Source organism: Carassius auratus, chromosome 34 (genome assembly GCF_003368295.1).
Source record: "Carassius auratus strain Wakin chromosome 34, ASM336829v1, whole genome shotgun sequence".
NCBI classification, from domain to species: domain Eukaryota; kingdom Metazoa; phylum Chordata; class Actinopteri; order Cypriniformes; family Cyprinidae; genus Carassius; species Carassius auratus.
Window position 1 is genome coordinate 10,989,055 of NC_039276.1, and position 25,251 is coordinate 11,014,305.

General features: G+C 35.8%; 2 protein-coding genes across 2 annotated transcripts; both read left to right on the top strand.

Moving 5' to 3' along the window:
* The first annotated feature begins 6,462 nt into the window (after nt 1-6,462).
* LOC113053747 (G-protein coupled receptor 183-like) lies at nt 6,463-8,396 on the top strand. Its single transcript, XM_026219018.1, has 2 exons — nt 6,463-6,497; nt 6,727-8,396. The coding sequence occupies exon 2, from the start codon at nt 6,731-6,733 to the stop codon at nt 7,757-7,759; it is 1,029 nt and encodes a 342-aa protein (XP_026074803.1). The 5' UTR covers nt 6,463-6,497; nt 6,727-6,730; the 3' UTR covers nt 7,760-8,396.
* Nucleotides 8,397-18,915: 10,519 nt separating this feature from the next.
* LOC113053165 (G-protein coupled receptor 183-A-like) lies at nt 18,916-22,452 on the top strand. The gene is made up of 2 exons (XM_026217951.1): nt 18,916-19,058; nt 20,360-22,452. Exon 2 carries the CDS (start codon nt 20,377-20,379, stop codon nt 21,493-21,495), a length of 1,119 nt encoding a protein of 372 aa, XP_026073736.1. The 5' UTR covers nt 18,916-19,058; nt 20,360-20,376; the 3' UTR covers nt 21,496-22,452.
* Nucleotides 22,453-25,251: the final 2,799 nt, after the last annotated feature.

The window sequence follows — 25,251 nt, forward strand, 5'->3', positions numbered from 1 at the left end:
ATCAAAATAAACACAAAACAGTGCGACAGCCCCTCACGGCCGACTGCCATGCACAAACAAAACACAAACTAAAGGCCAGGCCTGGTCCTCTCTCGTCCTTCACTGTCGTCACTCATGTTTTATATCCATCCATCTCCTCCGTGGGACTTGAGACCGGTGGGCTGAGCAGGTAATGTAGTTTGCGTGCCAGACAGAGTTGTCTGCGATTCTTCCTATTGTGAAGTTATGCAGTGTGAAACCTTCTGTTGCCGATCCATCGTGCAGTGTGAACACAGCAGCGACTGAATGCTGCAGCTCATTCCAACAGCCTATACTTAATGCCCTGTCTTTACACAGTTTTAACCACTATATACAGTAAATCTACAGACATCAATTACTAAACCCTCTTATTTGAGTTTTTTTATCATACCGAGTTCTATAGTGAATGTAAGTTAGACATTTTATATTATTTTATGTTTGTCTGGTTCAATTTAAGATTGCGTAGTAATGATTAATGTTTACTGTATCAACATACCATTACTCAAAAGCAGAGTTATTTCATGCATTAATAAGGGCTATGGGCTATGCTATGGCATGCAGGAAATACAACTGTTTTTTCAGCCTTCGAACACTGAAAAAAGCTACTTTTTCACACCGGCCATGCAAAGGACTATGGCAAATAATGTAAAGTAAGCCTTAACCACTCCAACGTGTAATCTCAAATAAACATTAAATTATATCAAACCTCTACATTCACTATTACTCAGTTTCCGCTGTAGCTCTTGTGACCTAAATTCCCAGAATGCAAGTGTGAGCCTGTTTCTGGGATTACGTCTCTTTATATAAAGCAACCCTGTTGTGTTCCTCTGCAACCAGATTAAACCTTGTTATAAAATATATTTTTTCTCTTTTCATTATTTTTAGAAATTTTAAATGGTGTTCTTTTTTAAATTAAAGGGGGGTGAAATGCTATTTCATGCATACTGAGTTTTTTACAGTGTTAAAGAGTTGGATTCCCATGCTAAATATGGACAAAGTTTCAAAAATTAAGTTGTACGTTTGAAGGAGTATTTTTGTTCCCAAAATACTCCTTCTGGTTTGTCACAAGTTTCGGAAAGTTTTTTTTCAAGTATACCTCTGTGTGACGTTAGATGGAGCGGAATTTCCTTTTATGGGTCCTAAGGGCACTTTTGCCGAAAGAGCGCGCGCTCCCGTACAGCGAGGCTGAGCACAGACATTTCACTGATCAGAGCGATGCTTGTTTTACAAACAAGGCCCAGTTTGACGACGGATTTGCATATCGTTTATTTCTTAAAGATAATGCAATCCCAACGAAAAAGGGTCACGATCGTGTGTTGGAACCGCAGGCGGTGAGTAAAACTGCTTAAAATATCTCTGCCTCCTTGTTAGTGCATCCCCTCCCATGCCGGAGACCCGGGTTCAAGCCCCGCTCGGAGCGAGTCGTTGCTGCTGCTGCTCTTGTTCAGTTTCAGCCTCGGGATCTGATTCTGGATCATAAATAAACGGCTGAATCTGACTGTAAGCCATGGTTTGTTTTGGATGATGGTTTTTCCCTCATGGTAATGTCACAGCTTCCAGATGCTCTCAACGCAAAAGCCTACTGGCGCTCGTGATTCTTTAGCTCCGCCCACACGTTACGACTCCAGCCGGTCGTGTTTTTCCGGGAAAAATCGGTACAGACTATCTTTCTCTTATGAATATAATAAAACTAAAGACTTTTTGGAGTTATGAAGGATGCAGTACTACTCTATAGGTACTCAAGATTAACAGGATATTGAGTGAAAACGAGCATTTCACCCCCCCTTTAAGCACGATACATCATCGTATCGAACACAGAACTAGTTTCTATGGTATACTAGAAAACAGCGATAAGCATATCATACGTTTTAATGGGTTTTATTGGGAGAAAAGTATTGTATATTTACAGTACAATGTTGACTCGTGTTCTTCATAAATTCGATGGGGCATGCTGGATAATAGCTTCTGGGCCAAATCCTGACTGATGGCGATCCATTCTTGCCTTATTAGTTCACATAGTTCATCACAATTAGTGGGCTTCTGCTTGTCCACTCACCTTCGGAGGACTTACCACAGGTTTTCTATGAGATTTAAGTCCAGGGAGTTGCCTGGCCACGGATCCAAAATTTCAATGTAATGTTCTGCGAACCACTCCTTTTATCACTTTTGCTTTTTGACATGGTGCTCTATTATGCTGGAAAATGCAAGGATCATCACAAAATTGCTCATGGATAATTTGAAGAAGTTGCTCTTGCAGGACGTTTTGATACCATTCTTTATTCATGGCAGTGTTTTGGGCAGAATTATGAGAGGCCTCTCCCTTGATTTGAAAGCAATACGTGTGGGATAGGATGGTCTCAGGATGCTTGTTGGCACAACACAGGACTCATGGTAGCTTTCACCTCTTCTTCTCTGAACAATCGATTTTCTAGATGTCTCAAACAGTTGGAAGGGAGCTTCAGAGAAAATAACTTTGCCCCAGTCTTCTGCTGTCCAATCCTTGTACTTCTCACAGAATTTCAGAATTTTTTTTTGGAAAAAGGGGGTTTAACTTGACAAGTACTCATTCATACTTTCACATGTGCTGCTATGATTAGTCAGTTAGCTGCTCTTTGTTTTTTTGAAAAGTCCATTTTTGACCAATGAAGCTTTTAGCAATTATTTAAAATGCATCTGACCACTCTACACAATCTAAGAACAATGAACACCACGGCAGCTTAAGCTTTGCAAAACAAAATTTGTCACTGCTAAAAACTTTTAGCTATGACTGTACATGATGGGAAAAAATATACAATGAGAATATGATGGTGCGAACAGCAAAGGAAGTGTCTGTGCACGTGTGAAGATGTGGTTGGATAGCTGTAGAGTGGAGAGTTTCATACCTTGTTTTTGAAAAAATGGCATTACATTTATTATCATTGATGGTCTTTTATTTAGTTTTAGGATCTTTGACCATATATTGTGTGAATTTAAGAAATCAAACATTAGGTCGCTGAAATTCCAGAGGCATTTATCTTTTTCTCTTTTTTTTGTGGTCATTATTAATTTATTATTTATCATAGATACATGATTGTGTGAATTTAAGATATAAAACATTAGGTTGCTGAAATCCCCACAGATACATGATTGGTTTATTTGATAAACAGCTTTAATTTCCCAATAAACAACAGTATTTTCATTTATGTTCTGAAAATAAATCTTATGGGCTTGGAATGAAAAGAAGGCGAGTAAATGAAGTAACAGCTGGTTTTTACACTGTAATTGAAGTAAGTACAATTCACACAGGTCACAACACCCATTCTCATGTGAACAGCATCTCAGAATAATAGCTTGGTCTGTATTAGCTTTCACGCTTCAGTATAATCAGACACTTCCTGTTGACAAAATTTGCTTTGTTTTTTTGTCCCCTTAAACTATGTTGCACAATTTTGTGAGGAGTACTTTTATACATGGCCTAATTTTATATGCAATCAGATATTTGAATATGTTGACACTTAACCACTGCCTTTCAGAACATGTGCACAATGCCAAGACAATTGTCCAATTACACATCTACTGGACCTGACTGATTTACAAACATTATCTGTTTAAGCAAATACAGAATGATAATAAAAAAGCACAGTCAGACTAAAGTGTTGACATGACATGATATTGGTTAGTCTGACTGCAAAGTGTATAACATTACAGAGTTTCTACCACAATGGAATCTTGCCCAGTGAATGTAGAACATTTAGGGTGAAGCAAACAAAGGACAGTCATCCATGTTATGTGCAGTAGTAGGTGTTGATGGCACTGGTAAGTGACAGAAAAGATTTTGGGAGACTGAAAATGATGACTCCACATATGACACACATGAAAGTCAGTTTTTAGAAATCTGACCTTTTTCTGTCCGTTAAGAAAAGGGAGAGAAGCCAGCAACTTCTTCTTCGAAAAAAAAAGACAGTTACTGTGTTTAGTTTCCTTCATATTTCAAATCACAATGAGCTTGGAATTTTCTCCTAAAAAGGTTTAGATATAATAACTTTTTTCACTTGAACTGGACTTCAAATGCAAATATTTTACAGCAAATACTGAAAGCAATTAAGAATCATTTAATTCGCTACTGTATATTATTCATTCACAACAAAATGTGACTTTGCTCATAAAATGTGACCTGTAATCCTGCACATTTGAATTTGGGTATTATTCCACATTTCATGCAGTTATCAGGGTAATGGTCTCAATCAACCTCACAGGGGTCCAGCACCTAAGACACAGATTACAGTAATTATTAATGGATGTGAAAATGCCATGACCAATGCCCTGGCTTCCAGGTGCAGCCTTTGTGCATGTCAGTTGTTTAGCCATTTTAATAAAATGCATATAAGACATGCAAAGTCGAAGATTAAGACTACAGAAAATTCCTGCTCTATCACACTTATTTCATCATGCCTATGATTAACCAAGATGAATAAATATTGGAAATGTATTGGTAATTATTAGTTTGTGATGCTGTAACAGGAATTCAGACTCTGGACACAGACAAGCTAGAACCAAACAGATAGGTTTATTGTGCAGATTTCAATGATCAACAGTGGCAGGTGAGTAATGGTAAACAGAATCTTTGATGCAGGGAACGTAGAAACGGGTGAAAATATTCTCTTTAGCACCATGACGGAGCACACAGAGAGTGAATGGGTTGATGAAGTGATTTTCCAGGAGCTGGCTCCAATGAACTGTTTGGGGTAAATGGGTTGAGAACCACGAAGCAGGTAGGCAGGTAGGCAGGTCCACAGAGATGATAATTCATTCCACAAGGGAGACCAGACAACGTGACTGAGTGAACTGTGTGCTCTTATAGTGCTGGGTGTTGATTGGTGATGACTGTCAGGTGTGTGTCCTTAGAACACGGGTGATCACTGATATGTGGAAGAGCCTGGCATGTCAGTGACATTACTGAATGCATTGACAATTTTAACCAACTGAACATTGTTGTAAACTAGGGTGACCATATGAGCCATTTTCCCAGGACGCGTCCTTGCCAGGATTTTTATATTGCCTAAATCATCCAAAGCAGTTTGACCAATAACATGCAGGTATGTTGCATAATCAACCAACTGTGGCGTGTGAGAAGGGGAGATCTACAGAGAACGATCAAAGCAATGCAAATACACGTACATGTTAGGTGTTTGTTTATTCATTCTTGAACTTGAAGCGTCGCTGCGCACCGATCATTGTATGACATCAAAGTACCAAGAGAGTGATTTAAATGCATAAGGAGCCATCTGCTCTGCTCTCTATAGCTCTTATGAATGTCATACAATGATCGATCTGCACAGCACAGATCTTTTTAGACAATATAAAAATCCTGGCAAGGATGTGTCCTGGGAAAATGTCTAATATGGTCACGTAAAGTATCAACAAATCTACAGTCCTGTGACTACCTATAATGTCTAATGCAAATGTGTAAATACAATATGCAGCAAGTTTCACAGCAATTGCTGTTATGTCTCAAAATTATGTAAACGTGCATATAGTGTCAGACTCTGCAAGATAAAGACCACAGGTATATCTTTTAAGCAAACATCTCTCACACATTCCTTCACGTTTTTTAGTATTGTGAAATGAATGACACTTTTTGTTGTTTTTTTACCACTTTCATCAACAGAAAACCAAGTGATTGGGAAACTGCTGCCATACATCGAACATGAGGATGAGGTACAGTGCGGTTATAAACCACAGATGTTATCAGCAGCCTGACTCACTCGCAGGGTACTGCAGACTACCTGTGTTTTCTCACTAAATTAAAGTTGCACAACCACGCATGATTTGTTTTCTGTTAAACTTGATGCTTAAAGTGACTTCTGTTGGTCAATCTAAAGCAGTTGCCAATGTAGTGTTTCCTGTGCTTGGGATATCTTTCATTTACCCTTGTGGTTTTATAAAAGGGGATGCTGTTAAGCCCTGCAAAGGTACCTCAGCATACATGTTGTCATTTTAACTGGGTCAGTGTTGCAGGAAATCGGAGTTTGTGGTTGAATGTGAGCTTAAATAACCAGAAAAATTGTTTTGACTATTATCGCAGGTGTTGTAGCATGTTTCTTTGACTGTTAATAATGAAAAGATGAGTCAATACATTGCCATTAAGACTACAGCAACCCGGCCACTGGAACATTTAATATATTTTAGCTGAAATTTCTCTGAATGTGTTAATTGAAAACAGTATTTGTATAAAATAGGTTTACTAGTTATAATAAAAATGTTATAGTAATTACAACTGAAGGGAACAAATAAACATTAAGATATTAAATAGAAAAAAAAAAAAGACTAATTTAACTCAAACAGAGATTTACAGGATGTCTAACCTAACCACAATTGAGCGTAACCAATCAGGTTTAAGGGGGTGGGTTTCTTTTGAAGTAATTCAGCAAAAAAAAAAACATCACTACATCTGTCAAATCACTATCCATTTCTAGAAGAGACCGAATATCATACTTGCTGTGAGTATCAGACAATTATTGTGACTTACTGATGTGGAATCTTTTGGATCACAATATGAAATTATATATTTACATCTAAAACACTGTGCTCCAAAGGTTTCCACACCTATATATGTATATATATTTATTATTGAACATTTTTAAACAGGAAGCAGATGCAAATGTTTTGGTATTTATTTCCAGCTAAACAGTCTTGTTAACAGTTTTCTATTTGCCCAAATGGTCTCAGGAACATGACAGGACAAACTCCACAACAGACAATGCCAATGAATGACAGCTACACAAACCAGACTTGCGATGTTTTCATCTACAAGGAGTCTGCTCGGGTCGTCTTTCCCATTTTTTATTTCCTGATATTTTTCATCAGCTTGGCAGGTAACAGCCTGGTCCTCTACATCACCTGTCAGAAAAAACAAAAGAAGATGAATTCTACCACGATATATCTGATCAACCTGGCCATCTCCGACACCCTCTTTACCTTGGCTCTTCCTGGCAGGATCACCTACTATATCCGAGGCTTCGACTGGCCTTTTGGCGATTTCTTTTGCCGGCTAACTGCCATGGTCTTCTATTGCAATACCTATGCTAGCATTGCCTTCATGACCTGCATCAGTATAGATCGATACCTGGCCATGCTGCACCGTCAGAGGTGTCAAAGGCTGAGGAAAACCAAAGTCGTACGGGGTATCTGCATTCTGGTATGGGTGGTGGTTCTTCTTGAGACGTCCCCTCTGCTCTTCAAAAGCACCCTGGAATATCGATCCAGTCATCGAACATGCATGGAGTTCTCCAATTTTGATAGCTACAAGATGGCAATAGGTCTTCTGTTCGCATGCGTCGTAGGGTTTTGCTTTCCACTGGGACTCATCCTGTGCTGCTACAGTCAGGTCAGCTGCAAGCTCTACAAGACGTCCAAGGAAAACCCAGTGGCCAACAGGTCTGGAAGCAACAGCAGGGCCAAAAATATGATCCTGATCATTCTGCTAAGCTTCGTGGTGTGTTTCAGTCCCTATCACATCACCATCATGCAGTTTACCGTGAGAAGGCTGTACAATGTGCCCTCTTGTGATGAGTTAAAGACTTTGAAAATGGTCCTACAGGTAACTGTTGCCATGATGAACTTTAACAGCTGCCTTGACCCTATTATTTACTTTTTTGCCATCAAAACATACAAGAAGAGAGTCATGAGTCTTTTTAAGAGCTATATTTCCATTCCAGCATCCTCCAGGAGCATTCAGGAAAACAGTAGTAGTAATACATGAGGGCCAAAATTTTACAATGAAAAATCTGATGCAGACTGCAGAGGAAGTGTCTGCACACGTGTGGTTGGATAGGTGTAAACTGCACAGTTTCCATACCTTATATTTCTTAACAAATGGCATTCCATTCCTGATTATTGATGGTCTTTGAGTCAGTTATTTTGTTTTAGGATTTTTGCCCACATTTTGTATAAATTTAGGTCTTTATGATTAAAATTAAGTCTAATATGAATTTATCACTCATGTACATTTATAACTGAATAAGGTTAATTTCTTTGTGTAATATATTTCTTTAAATGATTAACATGCTGTTGGACTTTCTTTTTTCTTTTTTAATTGGTCATGTAGTACTGCCATTGATGTCTATTCAGAAAATGAAATTCAGAGATTTAAAATGAACATTTTAACACACACAAAGGTCAAGGAAGCTAGAAGAAATTCTGAGTAATAATGGATGATTAGGTAGGTGTATGTAAATATCTGTTGACATTTCTGTAAGCTGCTGTGTAAATACTGTGTTTTGCTTTAAAGGCGCTCAAAATGTGTGGGTAACATTTTGGGCAATACCTATAACAGCATTTTCCATTTGGGAATTTAATGTAACTGTCAGTTGTGCTAAACAGCTTTCTCTGAATACCAATTAAAGAGGTTCATTTACAGGCTGTTGTGTTTTATTTCCCTTATCATCTCCCACTGCCTACACAACAATGAAAGAAATGAGAAAAATGTTTTTGATGACCCAATCTGCCGTTTAGTCATCAACCCCTGGGAATGTACAACAAGTCTCTGGGCATCGCAACGAGAAATCATTTATCTATAACCAGAATCATATCTTAGCGTTTCTTAGAATGTCATGCCACATGATTCAGTCTTTGTAGCTCTGACATATGAAACATATCAACTGAAACAGTGTTACTATGAAACAGAGATGACTTCACCATCACACTCCTCTGTGTGGGCATCAGGGACTAAAAAGCGTATATGGCAGCACGTGTTTGATGGGAGCATGTGGGTGTTAAACACACATGGCAGCAGTGCTCTTTTTCCTGCTTTATTTCACCTGATCTTCAGAACAGGATATCATCAACAACCACAAGCACATGAAGTGTCTTTTTTAGCTGCTACAGGTGGTTTTTATACTTTGTTGTGTATTCCATGAAGCTACGTGTCTATAAAAAAATGCGGAGAATGTGGCAAGCATGTAGCAGCCTACAAAACACAAGGATGTAGGTGTCAGATAATGTGGGTGGTAAAATTGTCTTTGAAGATAATATATTTTCAAAGAATATAATTTGAATTTAACAATGATTGCAAATGCACAGTCTCTAACTAAAGCATTGAATGGGGTTAATAACATGTCATTTTGTCAACCTCATCACACACTATTACCCTCTAGTTTCCCAAAATATCTGGCAAAAGAAACTCACAGCAAAAAAGTTTGTCAAATGAATATATATATATATATTTTGTTTTACCTCATTAAGCTAAGCTGAATATTTGTGTAAAACTATCTCATATCTATAAAAAATATCTAGACAAAATTTTAACGAAAGTTGTGAATAAATAATTAAATGGATCATATCTTTATTATTATTTTATTTTTATTTTTTGCACCAATAAAGTCACATAATTTATTTTTGCATTACTATTTTCCACCCAAATTTTTCTCTGACCCCTAATTCAAACAGATGTTTTTGTCTAACCAAACGTTTGCATCATCAGTGAAATTAGTAACAGTGGTTTGCTTTATTCACATGTCACCACAATGACCTAATCCCCGGTCAACGCAAAGGGGAAAATGGTTTTACTTTTTTTTTTTTCAATAAGCCAAGTTTTTATTGTGGTATGATCGGTTTCAGATAAACCAGTTGGCAACTGATTCAAAAAAATAAAATTAAATAAAAACCTTGGTCCATAGCACTCATTTCCTGCCCTAGTTTTTCAGAACTTGTGATTTATTTTGGATTTAAAAAATAAAAAGGCATATTAGTTTACTATACAGCGTACAGTATGTAAGAAATAAATGGCTCAACCTCTTCTGTTTGACAGAAACCTGACTGAAACCTGATGATTACATTATTTTAAATGAGTCTACCGGTCAAGATTACGGTTATAAACATGAGATGCATTCAAAAGGTAAAGGGGGAGGTGTTGCTTCAATTATAACAATGTTTTCAGTATTTCTCACAGGGCAGGCTTCAAGTATAACTCGTGTGAAGTAATGGTGCTTCATATAACATTATCCAGAGAAACAAATCTTCATGATAAATCCCCTGTGAAGTTTGTACTGGCTACTTTATACAGGCCACCAGGGCACCATACAGACTTTATTAAAGAGTTTGCTGATTTTACATCCGAGTTAGTTCTGGCTTCAGATAAAGTTTTAATTGTTGGTGATTTAAATATCCATGTTGATAATAAAATATATGCATTGGGTTCAGCATTTATAGTCATTCTGAACTCTTTTGGGGTAGGACAACACGTCTCAGGACCTACCCATTGTCGAAATCATACTCTGGATTTAATACTGTCACATTGAATTGATGTGCATTTTATTGAATTGTTTTGTGCAAAAATTCATATAGCTAAAACTGTAAATTCTACTTCTTGTTACAAATATGGTAGAACCAACACTTCTACCACAAAAGACTTCTTTGTAAGTAATATTCCTGCTGTATCCCAATTCCTTAGCATATCCAAAACCTCAGAATAACTTGATGATGTAACAGAAACTATGGACTCTCTCTGCATTTTAAATACAGTTGCTCCTTTATGCTTAAGGAAGGTTAAGGAAACCAGTCTGACACCATGGTATAATGAGCACACTTGCACCCTAAAGAGAGCACCCCGGAAAATGGAGCGCAGCTGGAGGAAAACAAAACTAGAGGTATTTTGTATTGCTTGACAGAAAACCTATCCTACAGAAAAGCATTAAAAACTGCTAGATCTGTTTACTTTCCTTCTCTTTTAGAAGAAAACAAACATAACCCCAGGTATTTATACAATACAGTGGCTAAATTAACGAAAAATAAAGCATCAACAAGACATTTCCCAACATTACAGCAGTAATGACTTTATGAACTACTTTACTTTTAAAAGCGATACTATTAGAGATAAAATTGTAACCATGCAGCTGTTAGCTACAGTATCGCATCGGACAGTGCACTATACTGGCCTACAAAGCAAAAAGGCAGTAACTGCATTTTTGGTCAAAAATTTGTTAGTCATTTTCATGACATTCAGGGCATCCTTAGTTATGTGACAAAACATCTTATCTGAAAAGTGTGTCGTTTTGGAGAAAAATGGTAGTTGTTTGTACAGTAACTACTTAGGCTGGATGACAGGATAACTTTTAAGTCATTTTTCTCAGTTCTGCACTTTGCGTAGTTACTGCCTTTTTGATTTTAGGGCATTATAGACCCCCTGAGGAACAGTTCCACTCATTCTCTATAGGAGAGGAAGAATTGTATAAGCTTGTTAAATCATCTAAACCAACAACATGTTAGACCATATTCCATCTAAGCTCCTAAAAGAGGTGCTTCCAGAAGTCATAGATCCTTTTCTGACTATTATTAATTTGTCACTGTCATTAGGATATGTCCCAAAAACCTTCATACTGGCTGTTATTAAGCCTCTCAGAAAAAAAACAACAAAAAAAAACAACTTGATCCCATATAACTAGTTAATTATAGACCAATCTCGAATCTCCATTTTCTGTCCAAGATACTAGAAAAGATAGTATCCTCACAGTTCTATTCATTCTTAGAGAAAAATGGTATCTGTGAGGATTTCCAGTCAGGATTTAGACTGTAATAGTACTGAGACTGCTCTCAAAAGACCTGCTCTTATCATTGTATTGTGGTTGTATCTCTCTATTAGTACGATATATTGGTATGATGTATTAGTATAGGTAAAAACTGATAGCCTGAATGCACTGTAAGTCGCTTTGGATAAAAGCAACTGCTAAATGCAATTAAATAAATTTAAATTTTTTTGTACTATTGGATCTTAGTGCTGCGTTTGACACTATTGACCACAACATTCTTTTGCATAGACCAGAAAACTTTGTTGGCATTAAGTGCATCAACATCATAGTCTAAGGTTGGGAGTGGGAGTAACAGGTTAACTGAAACTTATAAGGAAGAAATAAAAATAAACATGGAGGAATCACCCCAGTCCTCTGCTCCAGAAAATGCAACCACCACTTAAACAATTTATTTAGAAAAGCAAGATAGGATGCAATAAGGCACTGCAGTCACCCAGATCCAGTACGTATCCAGCCCAGATGGTGGATCAGCACCTAGAGAGAACCTCTAAAGCCCTGAAAGACAGCGGAGACAAGGACAACTAGATGAGCCCCAGATACAGATCCCCTGTGGATCACAGGACCACAGGAAACAGATGATTCTTCTGAACAATCGGACTTTGCTGCAGCCTGGAATTGAACTACTGGTTTTGTCTGGCCAGAGTAGAACTGGCCCCCTGACTGAGCCTGGTTTCTCCCAAGGTTTTTTTAATCTCCATTCTATCACCGATGGAGTTTTAGTTCCTTGCCGCTGTAGCCTCTGGCTTGCTTAGTTTGGGACACTTCATTTACAGTGATATCATCTCTTCATTGCAAATGATTGCACAGATACTGTTTAAACTGAAATGAGATGATGACATCACTGAATTCAATGATGAACTAGGCTTGTTCTCAAACTTAATGACAAAATATCTTACTAATAAAAACCTTTCAGTATCGAAAAGTATGTGATTTAGTACCTTGAGTACCATTGTAAAAGTATACTCTCTCTCTCTCTCTCTCTCTCTCCTTCTCTCTCTCTCTCTCTCTCTCTCTCTCCCAGTCTCCTTTTTATCCATATGGCGTCTGTCCTGACTAAAGTCCTGATTAAAAATGTAAGCAGTGGTTTATATGAACAATTGTCGAAAAAAACTCGAAAGGAAAACACACATTTGCACAAAGCAATGAGAATATCAGTAATTTATCATCATGTCCCAATTTAAAACCGCCATAAAGTAGCATGTTATACTTCTATAAGATTCAAAATTATTGATGTATTATTTATTGGTGCTGCTGCTCATCTACAGCCTGAAGGAGGCATCATATGCAGGCCAGAATGTCAAATTAAAGGAATAGCTGAATGAAGCATTACTGCCATCTTGTGACTAAACACAGAAAACTTTGGGTACCAGTTATTGTGGACAACATTTATTGGATTAGAGGATTGGATTAGAGGCTGTTCAAATTAAATAAACTAAAAAAATATATATAATAATAATAATAATAATAATAATAATTTAAATAGTATTATTATTATTCTAACTGAAAACTTTTGTGAAATGCACAGTTTCTTAGTAACAGGTGTTATTTGCAATGTTCTATTAATAAACTATAAGGATTAAATCTATAGATGCATCCTTGATTTATTATTAAATGGCTACAAACTAAGGCCTTTCAAATTAAAAAGTTCCATATCATTTCCCAAATGACCAGAGTCAACAGTTTTGCATCGATTGATTCATCTGCCAGGGAAAGGGCAAGCAAAATGTATTTAAATGTATTTGTACATTACGTTATTCAATTCAAAGTATATGGGAAATGCTTTTCACAATATGTTTTATTCCAAAGTAGCTTTACAAACTTTACAAACCCCCAGTGAGCAAGCCAAAACCAAATGTGCCAAAGAAAACTGAAGTTAGATATTTAAGCTCCTCCTCTAGGAAGAAACCAAGAGGAGGAACCAATACAGGAAAAGCAAGCATAGTATGCTTTTCTGAATTCAGCCCAAGACTCAAGCTGGAGAAGCCCTCCTTGTGGGCAATGGGGACGGCACCTACTAGCTTGTTTGGCAGGAAGCAACCAAAATAACAACAATCTGTTACACATTGCCTGAATTTAGCAAGATGAACAGAACTCCCTGCCACGATGACCACATTAACCCATGTCAAACAATGGCGATGCTGCAAATCCATGTCTTGAAAAATGAAAAACTCATGACCACCTTGACCAAACGTTCATACAACTGTGAAAATTGGAAATATGAAAAGCAAAAATCTGTCAGGGGGGAATCATTTCAAAATATATTTCCAACAGCACTGGAATAAACAAGGAACTTTGTCTTGCAGGATATCTGTGAAAGACACCAAAAGTTCCTCTTCTCTGTTTACACTAAATGGAATCACTGTAGTAACTTGATACTATGATAAACATCTTTTTTTTTTTTTTTTCTTCAGATAACCCAACACCCAGTTATGTGATGTCAACAAGAACATACTTACCACAAGCTCTAACTTCCTGCTGGTGTGCTGCAATCTTATCTTTGCCAAGATCATGTAGTGCATTTTAACTTACAATAAAATAAAATAAAAAATAATAAAATAAAATACACCTTCCATTTTGTTGAAGAAGCTTGAGTTAAAAAGTTAATTAATTTGATCTAATGTACTATAATAATAATATTATTATTAATAATAATAATAGTAACAATAAACAATAGGCAAGTTCAGACCATTTAGCATTTATAAACAACAACATGACATGGTTGTGAGGACAACACTTGACAGGCTGTTGAGCTTGCTAGATTGATCACTAATGTGCAAGCCTGAGAAAGTGTCAGAAAAATGCTTAATATTGCCACTAACATTGTTTGTTGTTTTAATCATTCATTTTTTTTATTAAATATTAAATATTGAAAGTATTTACAGTGTATAAATAAAACGCATGAAAAAGCATTATTAGCTCTAAGGTGTTTTATTTGTTATTTTTGATGACAAAAGCACCCCCCCCCCCACCCTTACCATCCCCTTTGGGTTAATAACATGCATTGTTGTATGTAAAACTTATCATGCAAATGAAATGTTACAATTATCTACTTCAGAAAATTCACAAATAGAGGTGACTGGCCAATATAAGCGTATAATTCAAGCAGTGAAAAAAAACAAATACACATGTATGAATTTTTATGTTTTTATATTCATTGCACAAGCAATGTACTTTTCTGAATATCAGTAGGCCTACAAAATGTGCAATGAATTTGATATAACAGTGCATAGTAATCATTGTTCCATTCCTTGAACGAATCAATTTTTGAACGAATCAAGTTAGCCAGGGATTCAATCGCCCAGTCAGATGGACACTTTCTCTGTGTCCTGATCAGCATTTTTGAACAAATCGTTTGATTTGAACGATTCAATAAATACTTTACCGATACAGGGGCTTGCTGCCACCTACTGGTGGTTTTCCTTACCCAGCAAAGGTTTCAGCACAAAAGCACATTTATCAAAATATTGTTTAATTATCAATATTGACCAAAATGTATCAATTTTAGTCCCAAGAAGAAAAAAAGAAGCTTATAAATAATAGTTCATTTAATAAAAACCTTTTTAAAAATTAGATACATTTAGTAATTATTATGTAAAATTTGACACATGACACTCTAACCTTGTGCTCAGACATTCACCCTCGATTTACCTATTCAAATATTTGTACATGAACTTGAACATATTCTTTTTTTTGTAGAATTCAGTTTACATCATCTTCATAAATTAAAAAAAATATATTAAAACTAAAAAATAAATTATAATAATACCGCCATTTTGCTCTGACCGATGTGATTTGAGTGCACTTAAAGTAATAGAATGAAAATTCAAGTTCAAGTTCATGTACGTTCAATTAAATGACCTTTACAAATGATTTTATGAGTTTTTAATGATAGTCATTATGATTAAGGGAAGTTTTTATTCCCTAATAAGAAGTAGTGACTAATAAAAATGTTGTGTATCTGCTAAAACATTTTGAGTAGTCAACTGTTTTCAATAAAGAAAAAAAAAAAAAAAACCCAGAGAAAAAAAGTGTGAAAACAACCCTCAAACTCAGCGGACGGCATCAGTGTAAAGCACCTCAACATTTATACACCATTCTGTCTCTTGAACCATGGTTGCTACAAATAAAGATAAATACTGTTTTCGACATGCAAATCATCTACACTCACTGGTTACTTATACCTGTTCAACTGCCTGTCAATGCAAACTCAGCCAATCACGTTGCAGCAACTCAATGCATTTAGGCATGTTGATGTGGTCTATACAATCAGTTCAAACTGAGCATCAGAATGTGGAACATCCAACGAAGCTCAATCAAGTGACTTTGAATGTAGCATGGTTGTTGGTGCCAGATAGCAGGTATTTCAGAAACTACTGATCTACTGGAATATATATATATATATTTTAAAAAATAAACACTTTTGTAGGGTTTACAGAGAATGAGAAGTTATGTGTGAGCTGCAGTTCTGTGAACAAAAATGATTTGCTGATCCCAGAAGTGAGAGTAGAATGGTCCGATTGTTCGAGCTGATAGAAAAGCAACAGTAACCTCAGTAACTGAGCTATGCAGAAGAGCATGTTCACCAAAACTGGATGATAGAAGATTGGAAAATAGTTGCCTGGTCAGAGATATTTTCTTGGCACACCTTGGCCCCTAGGCTACCAACTGAGCATCTGCTTTTTTTAACCTGACACTGAGATTCCTGTACTCGAATGGCCTCCACAGTCACCACATCTCCATCCAATAGAGCACTTTTGGGACGTGGTGGATTGTAAGAGTCGCATTATAAATGTGAAGCTGACAAATCTGCAGCAAAGGTGTGATGCTATCATGTTAATATGGACCAAAATCTCAGGGGAAAGTTTCCAACACTTCGTTGAATCTTTGCCACAAAGAATTAAGTCAGTTCTGAAGTCCAGTCTGTACCTTATAAAGTTTCTAGTGAGTGTATTTCATGTGGACTGTCGCTCAGCAGTTGACAGTACTACTACTGTCTGCTTCACGCTTTTACTTACCAACAAGAAAAAAGTCAGACTCAGCTTCCAGGCAGCTAATAACCTTTAACTCAGATCTACTGAATGTAGACAACCTGTATTGCATTACAAGAAAAGCATTATCATAGTCTGTATTATCTTGTTGACAGATTTCAGTATGATGTGATGGTCTTTTAAAATGAACGATTCTGTAATTACAAGTCTGGTTAAAACTTTCAAGTGTATTGCTGACACTTCAAACAACTGAGCTCTCTTTTGCTTTGAGTCAAAACTGAAACTTCTGTCTAGTATGCTTAAGAAATGAAACAAATTCCACTAGAATTGAGCTAGTCTCTGTGGTGTCTGTGGCCCAAATCCCTGTCTGTGTGATTTTAAAAGCACCAGCTCTCAGTTTAGAAGCCAAGCAGACATATTCAGTGTTTTCATATGTTTTTGACGCATCAAGTCATCCAGTTTCTCCATTCAGACACAGACAGATTCATGAAACAGTATGTGATGAAGATATTTTTGATATATTCAATCTTCCAGCAGTAATGTGTGGTGAAGATGACACTCAAGCAGCTCAAGGATCAACCCTTGATGGGTTTAAACCAAAGTCACTGACAGTCACTGTCTATAAGTTTAACAGTTTAAGAGAGTTCTGGAGGCCTCAGCGGGTGTGAAAACCACCCTTAGCTGTGTGAAACACCACCGGGAAATAGCTTGACATGCCATGCCCTAGACGTGAGATGTTATTGCCTTGCACGTTTGAAAAATGTGCAGAAGCAATAGGTGTGTATGCCAAAGTGCTATTGGAACAGTGGTCAATCTGTAGACAGCAGAAACCCAAGGCATTACTTAATTTCAGGTTTCCTGTTTATCACACTCATTTTCACAGAAAACCGGGTTAGTGAAGGTAACATTTCACGTTTAAAATGATTTTAGAATGTTTAGTTTTTTAATTTAGATAAAAAATAAATCAATTAGAAGAGCACGAGAGAGTGCGGTGTGAGAACATTCAAAATATGTCAAAGAACAAGCTGACAACCGTAAGACAAAGAGAATGATTTAGATGATTTTTAATTGGATATTAAATAGATCACCATTGATTTTGGACAGAGCACATATATTTCCGAGATATTTCATGCTCTTATAATTTAATATGCACTGACATTTAGCCTACACGTAAACACATTAAAATGAGACTTATCGTATTGGGGATCTCAGTTATTTTGGAAAGTTCTGAACATTGTTTCACCACATGGAGAGAAAAAAAAAAATGATGTTTCAGATTTAGGTAACAGTTGACATCACAGGAATAAATTAGTCATTGCTAATAATGCTATGGAGTGATTGCATATGGAATGAAGGTTACAGATTTGCACACATGTAAATGGTGTTTAGCAGAAGATGGAAAGATTTGTCAAAAGCCACATCCTCTCAAATGTTAATAGAACCGTTGCTTTGGAGACAGTAGCCGGAAATAACCTTTTACATTTCTGTTTAGTGAAAGTAGAAAGGCTCTGAAAGTTTTTAAAAAAAACCCAAATTCAAAAGAAATTAATTTTTGTGGTTGTCTCTGTGTGTCACCAGCGTCATACGTATTAAAGTGAATACACAACCTCAACCATAAGGAATACAGGACATTTAAAAAAAAAAAAAAAAAAAAAAAACAACAACAACAGCAACAAACAGCCAGAAACATTTTAGTAGTTACATTATATAACAGACGTTGTGAAGAACGAAATCGTGTATTCTGGAAAAATTGTATTCTCAAACTTTATGACAAATCACGGAATCAGCTGCTGTAGTTTTGTAAATAATGCATCAAAACTTTGTTTTAAGAGGTTGTCACGTAAGGCTACAGGTGCCAACAGGATGTTTCAAACTAATCGGGAGTTTTTCTGAAGCTTTCAGATGTCATTTTCAACTTCTAACATTAGAACGAAGAACTGCGCACTTTCACAACTACTGTCACAGCCAATAATGCCGAGAAACCACACGATAAAAAAAATCTAAATAGCACATTTTATTAAAACTGAAGAATAATCGGAAGTGCTTTTTAAAAACTACTAAAATACTACCCTACTAATTCACAAATAAAACTATATAATAAATGAAGCTGGATCATTTTCTCCTCATTATGATAAATAAATACAAATAAATAAATCTTTCAAATAAGTAAAATCTTTTTCTTTACTTATGTTATTGCTTGTTGTGTCACAAATTTAATCCACAGTTAGACACAGAGAACACGTGTAGGATGGCAATTAACATGTGACAGCGAGAGGTCCTCACTCAAGAGAGAACTTCTGAACAAATACAGGAAATTATGTCATCGTCATGGTAGCAAAAGCAAAGTTGAAACAGTATTTCATCGCTCAGTCTGGGTGTGTTAGAAAACGTGGTAAATGCTGGACCAGGAGGTGTCAATTTTGACACGGCAATGATCAGACCACTTGACACAAAAAAGGCACAAAAACTCCAGCACAAGAAAGTGTTGGTAAGTACATATTATGATTTTGTAGTAGTGTTTGTGAAGGACTAATTAGTACACTATTAGTACTTTAGACAAGAATCATAAATACTCTAGGAAATACTTTGAATATTTTGAAGCTGTTTTAACCAGTTCTTGCTTCAGATAGTATATGTGAAATTATGTTTAAGCTGATTTATTTTTCTATGAATAATAACAAATATATATATATTATAATAATAACAAATATATATATATATATATATATATATATATATATATATATATATATATATATATATATATATATATATTTTTTTTTTTTTTTTATATATATACATAATTACATTTTTCTAAACAAAAATAATTATTTAGAAGGAGTTACACCGCACTCACGATTACCAAGGTGCCAGACCGAAAGCTTGGTGATTCAATTTGCTTTAAGGATTCGAGTGTGCAGACAGTTTATTTTTTGAGATAAACAAAAATAAAATATATTGATGCTATTTTGACCCGTTCTTGCTTCAGATAGTATGTGTGAAATGATGTTCAAATTCTATTTTTCTATTAATAATTATTTATATATTATTCTGTGAATTCAAATGAATATAAACTGAAATATCCATTCCAGTTTGTTGTATTGCATCAGCGCATGTGAGTTCTGTTTGTACTGGCACATGGATGATTCATTATCATACTACAAATCTATGTATAGCATGGTTGCTAAATTGCAGTGAAACAATTGTGAATGATTGCAAACTGTTTTGTTTTTCCTCTCAATCTCTTTCAAATTAGAGGAGTCTAGTCCCTAGAAAAAAAAAAAAATGTGTATATAAGCTTTGCAGAAGTATACTAACCACTACACTATCATTGTAACCCCATCACAGAGAACTGTATTCTACTCTGTTGTATTCTAGAAATGTTTTTCTAGTAGTTAAGGTCTTTGTGAGGGTGCAGAAATCAGGCAGTTGTGGAACTGACAGGAAACATCTTTTGCTTCTCGTCTGGACCTCCTGTCTTTGCATTTGCACTGATGACCGACATAAAACATCCTTGCCATTTACAGTGGTATCACAAACTTCCGTACACACGTGAAAAATGTATTTGACATGTTCATAAAAACATTGTTGTAGTAAATTGGGGGGGTGGAGGTGCTTTGAAACCACAGTTGGCTTATGCGATTTCCTTTTCCTGCAATGTATGCCCGTTACAAAAAAAGGACGCAGACTTGTTGCACTTCCTTAGTGAAACAACAAAGTGTAACCTGGTACAAGCATGGATTGATTTTCTCAAGTTCTATAGTAATGTATCTGTTTTCATTTTTCCAGATTTCATAACTGACCCCATGGAGATGGTAGTAGCAACAAACGCCACCAACAATGACTCCGACACCTGTACCAACCTGTATGACCATCGTGGTTGGGCAAAGTATTTTCTGCCTGCAGTATATTCTCTGATGTGCATTGTGGGACTGCTGGGCAATGTGTTGGCTTTGCATGTCATTTGGCCCAATTTAAAAAAAATCAACTCCACAACTCTGTATTCAGCCAACCTGGTGGTGTCGGACATCTTATTTTCACTTGCTCTGCCCTTGCGTGCCGTTTACTATGGCCAGGGGTTTCACTGGCCAATGGGGGAGGGTTTGTGTAAGGCCGTGGCGCTGCTGTTCTACATCAACATGTATGCCAGCGTCAACTTCATGACTTGTTTGAGTGTGGACCGTTTCATTGCAGTGGTGCTGCCGCTGCGCTTTTCCCGATTCCGAAAGGTACAGAAGGTGCGGTACATCTGTGCTGCCGTATGGGTGGTTGTGTTGATGCAGACCCTCCCTTTGCTGTCAATGCCCATGACGAACGAGGAGCAAAGTGGTCATATAACATGTATGGAGTATCCCAACTTCGAGAAGACTGACCACCTGCCTGTCATTCTCATTGGAGCCGTGTTGATTGGCTTCGGCATCCCTGTGATCACCATCCTGATGTGTTATTCAGCACTGTGCTCCAAGCTCCGCCTCCTGGCCAAGTCTAATAAACTGACAGAGAAGTCGGGTCGTAGTCGTAAAGCCATTGGCGTGATTTGCGCCGTCATTCTCGTATTTGTGGTGTGCTACACCCCATATCACGTCGACCTCTTGCAGTACATGATCAGAAAGCTGCTGTACAAGCCAGACTGTTCAGAACTGCATGACTTTCAGATCTCCCTTCACATCACCGTCTGCCTTATGAACCTCAACTCATGCCTGGATCCCTTCATCTACTTCTTTGCTTGCAAGGGATACAAGAAAAAGGTTCTCAGACTGCTCAGGAAGCAAGTCAGCATATCCCTCTCGAGTGTGGTCAGGACCTCGCCTGAAGGCTCCTCCAAAGACGTGTTTGGGAATGACAAAATCCAAAAGAGCTCCAGAAGCAATCAGAAAGAGAGAAGCAGCGTGCTGTTGAGCAACAGCAATGGTTTTGACCCATAATCAAGAACCGAAGTTCACTGACTATTTGAGATTTTCCAAATTTCTCACCTCTGGATTATTTTACAGTGTTTCAAGCCATTGGTTCAAATGGTGGTTTATATTTTGTTATGCTGTTTAAAGATTATTGCACATGTGTCTTACATACTGTTGTTCATTTGATTGCTAGAATGTGTTCTTCGGTTTTTATAATTGATCTTTATAATAAAAAAACAATAATTAATAGCCAAAATGACAAATATTTACATGCAGTGACATGATGTGTTACAGCGGTCTAGAATCAAGAAATGATGCTTGTGGTGATTTCAATGTAGCCAATGACTGAAATCTTCTGATTCCATTGACAAGAAAAGATTAAATTACTTGAGTCTTTATTGACCCTTTTGATCCTTAATCAATACAACACTGGGATGTGACCAGTGAGTCATTAAATGACTCTTTTTGTCTTAACTGAAGTCGCTCCCTTTATAGGTACAGTATGTTAAGGGTCTGCTATTTTTACCTGCCGTCAAAGAGTATAGCACAAGCAAGTGGCATTATAATGCGTGAGCAAGATCATGCCCAAAACCCCCTTAAGAATATGTAGCGAGCTGCCTTACTGGAAAGAGTCACTCTTTTTTCTCAATGGCTCCTTATGCATCATAGTAGTGTCTCAGGATGATAAACTTAACAATCATGCTGACAATCAACGGTGTCATCATCCATTTAAATCGTCTAGATGAGCTTCCACAGCACACAACAAGCCTTAAATCGATCATTTCTCATTTGATGTTATTTAATTTTGACCAAATGTATGTTGACATGGACACTTTTTGTTTTATTTGTAAATAATAAAAGCAAAAACTAAATAAAGTGACCGGATTTATGTGTTATCCATTGCAACAATCAAGCTAAGAACATACTAGATAATGGAAGAGTTACAAAATGTACCTTGAAATGAAATAAAATGTAACTTTTTTATGTGCGTGTGTGTGTGTGTGTTTTCTTTCTTTGGCTGCTTGACCTCTTTTAAATGTAAAAAACATTCTACTTCCAATACAGCACAGATTAGTTTGTGGGTCCTACAGTAGATACTCAACCTGGGGTCAGTTGCTTAAGCCTATGTCTATATATATATATATATATATATATATATATATATATACATATATATATATATATATATATATATATATATATATATATATATATATATATACATATATACATATATATATATATATATATATATATATATATATGTATATATATATATATATATATATATGTATATATATGTCTATATATATATATATATATATATATATATATATGTATATATATGTCTATATATATATATATATATATGTATATATATGTCTATATATATATATATATATATATATATATATATATATATATATATATATATATATATATATATATATATATATATATATATATATATATATATATATATATATATTTCCATCCGTTCATAAAATTCACAATGATTGGTCCAAAATTGTATTTTAGTTTTGACCAAAATCAGGCAAATTTTGAATTCATTGCAATTTCAAAAACATATCCAGAAGAGGGAGCCACAAAGCCAAAAGTGAAGATTATGAATAGTACAACATATGTCACTTCTTCCCCTTTACATGGGAAACTTTGTGCTTGCTTATATTGACATTTTAGTGTTCCATCAATTAATAATGAAAAAAACAGGTGTGCTAATTTAGCTTAGAAATAAATTAGCTAATTATTATAAACTAAATTAACATTTATTTTTAAATGTATGTAAAAGGTTTACTGCAAACTCATTGTGGTTAGTTCGATTATTTAAAATACCTAGTTTCTGAATTGCATGAAAATAATTACTATGAAAACTGTCCAAATAGTTCATCTTCTAAAAAGAACACTGCAGACAAAAACAGGAAAAAGGTCAAGAGCAATACGATGTGCCTTGACCAAGACCCAAGCGAAGCAGAACAGAGGATGCATGGGGGGAGATGTGGTTTGGAAAAATGGAAGGAGGTTTCTGTGTTGCTTCATACCTCCTTGAACTGTTCCTTTTTAAAAGAAAAGAGACACAGGCTGTAACCTTTTAAACTGTAGGCTTAGAGATTCACTGTATGGAACAGTAAAAAAAAGTGACAACAACTAACTCTTCACTGCAAGCGCCGCCTGACAAACAACAAACAACTGTAGCATTTACATCTCAATAAAGCTATGGTGACTGATTAATATAAAACCTACAATCCTCCTTGTTGATGTTTCTGAACATTTAGATTATATAATACCTTTCACATCATATAGCCAAAGCTACAAATTGTGAAATAACAATTTAATTTTTTTTGTTCTGTTTTGTTTTGTTTCAGCTAGCTTGTGGTTATAGGATAATAAGATAATAAGCCACTAAAGATAATACACATAAAATCTTTAATGTCACGGTAATACCATTTTCCTTTTTGAACCCTACAGTATTATTATTTTCATTTTAGGAAGTTATATTAAGTTATATTAAGTGCCACACAAATGCTATTTTATTCAGTGTTGGGTAAGTTACTTACAAAAAGTAATTCATTACTATTACCAGGGCCGTGCAGAGACCTTTGTAGGGGCAGGTGCTCAAAGTATAAAAGGGGCACATGGAACAAGGCTTTAAATGGCGCTGTTCAAAATATCAATACAGCAATATATTGTGATGCATTCCTTGCGGATTCAAGTATCGATATGGATGGTTATGTATTGATACAGCAGTAAATGCTTTGATGCAAAGAAACAATAGAGAAGACAATTTTAAGTTTAAAATAATAATAGCTCTGGGATTAGAAAACTGAAATGTCTTAAATTGTCCCAACCTGATGGCTTTTTCTTCTCTGTTTCAGCATTAATCTATTATTTTAACCATCACTACTACTAAGTCCACCTTAAATATTGATACAAAACATAAAAAAACTGATCCACTGGAATATAGTGATTAATATTATTATTACTGTTGTAGTTGTTATTGTCTAAAATTGAACACCTTTGCAATGTAAACAAATGACAGGCTACATTTGTTATTCATCTCCTTCACACTGCACTTTGATGTCAGGTATATTATGCATTTTTTATTGACACTGATATTTTTACATTTATTTCCAGAGATATATTATTGAGTTTACAGGCTAAAGTGGTCTTGCTGTTGAAAGCACTGTTGCTATTGTAGAAAAAATAGATATTTGCGTCACATTTAAAATATAATTATATAATTAATTCCTGAAATGTTTTTATTTTTGATATGATAATTCAGAGAATGAGAAAACCTGAATAAGCCTAACCAGTGTTGTGATAATTATTTTTAAGGCACTCAACGTGTTAAAAAATAAATAAGTACTGTAATATAATAAAAGTTTAGTCAAATAACATAAAAAAGACCAGACCCCTCGATGTCTGTGTCTGTGAAACTTTTCTCCCTCAAACAGCACGCTAGTGTTACTTCTACACTACAGGCTACACACAGCAATATAAACAACTTATCTGCATGTTCTCACATCACATCGTTCTCGTAAAATAATAATAAGTATATAAACATCAAAATCACTTCGCTGAGAATGAAACACCACTTACCAGCTGCCACGGTTCTGAAAATATCTTTGAGCAATTAAAAATGCGCGTGTGGCCTGAGGAATTTTCCCGGTCAGGTGAAAGGTCAACATATTGGTCATTTTATTTACGACTAAATTCTTATTAATAAATTGTAATAATATTATGATTGGGCGTTGACAAAAGGAT

Coding starts and splice junctions, on each gene's coding strand:
- LOC113053747 (XM_026219018.1), top strand. CDS start 6,731: ATGACAGGACAAACTCCACAACAGACAATGCCAATGAATGACAGCTAC.
- LOC113053165 (XM_026217951.1), top strand. CDS start 20,377: ATGGAGATGGTAGTAGCAACAAACGCCACCAACAATGACTCCGACACC.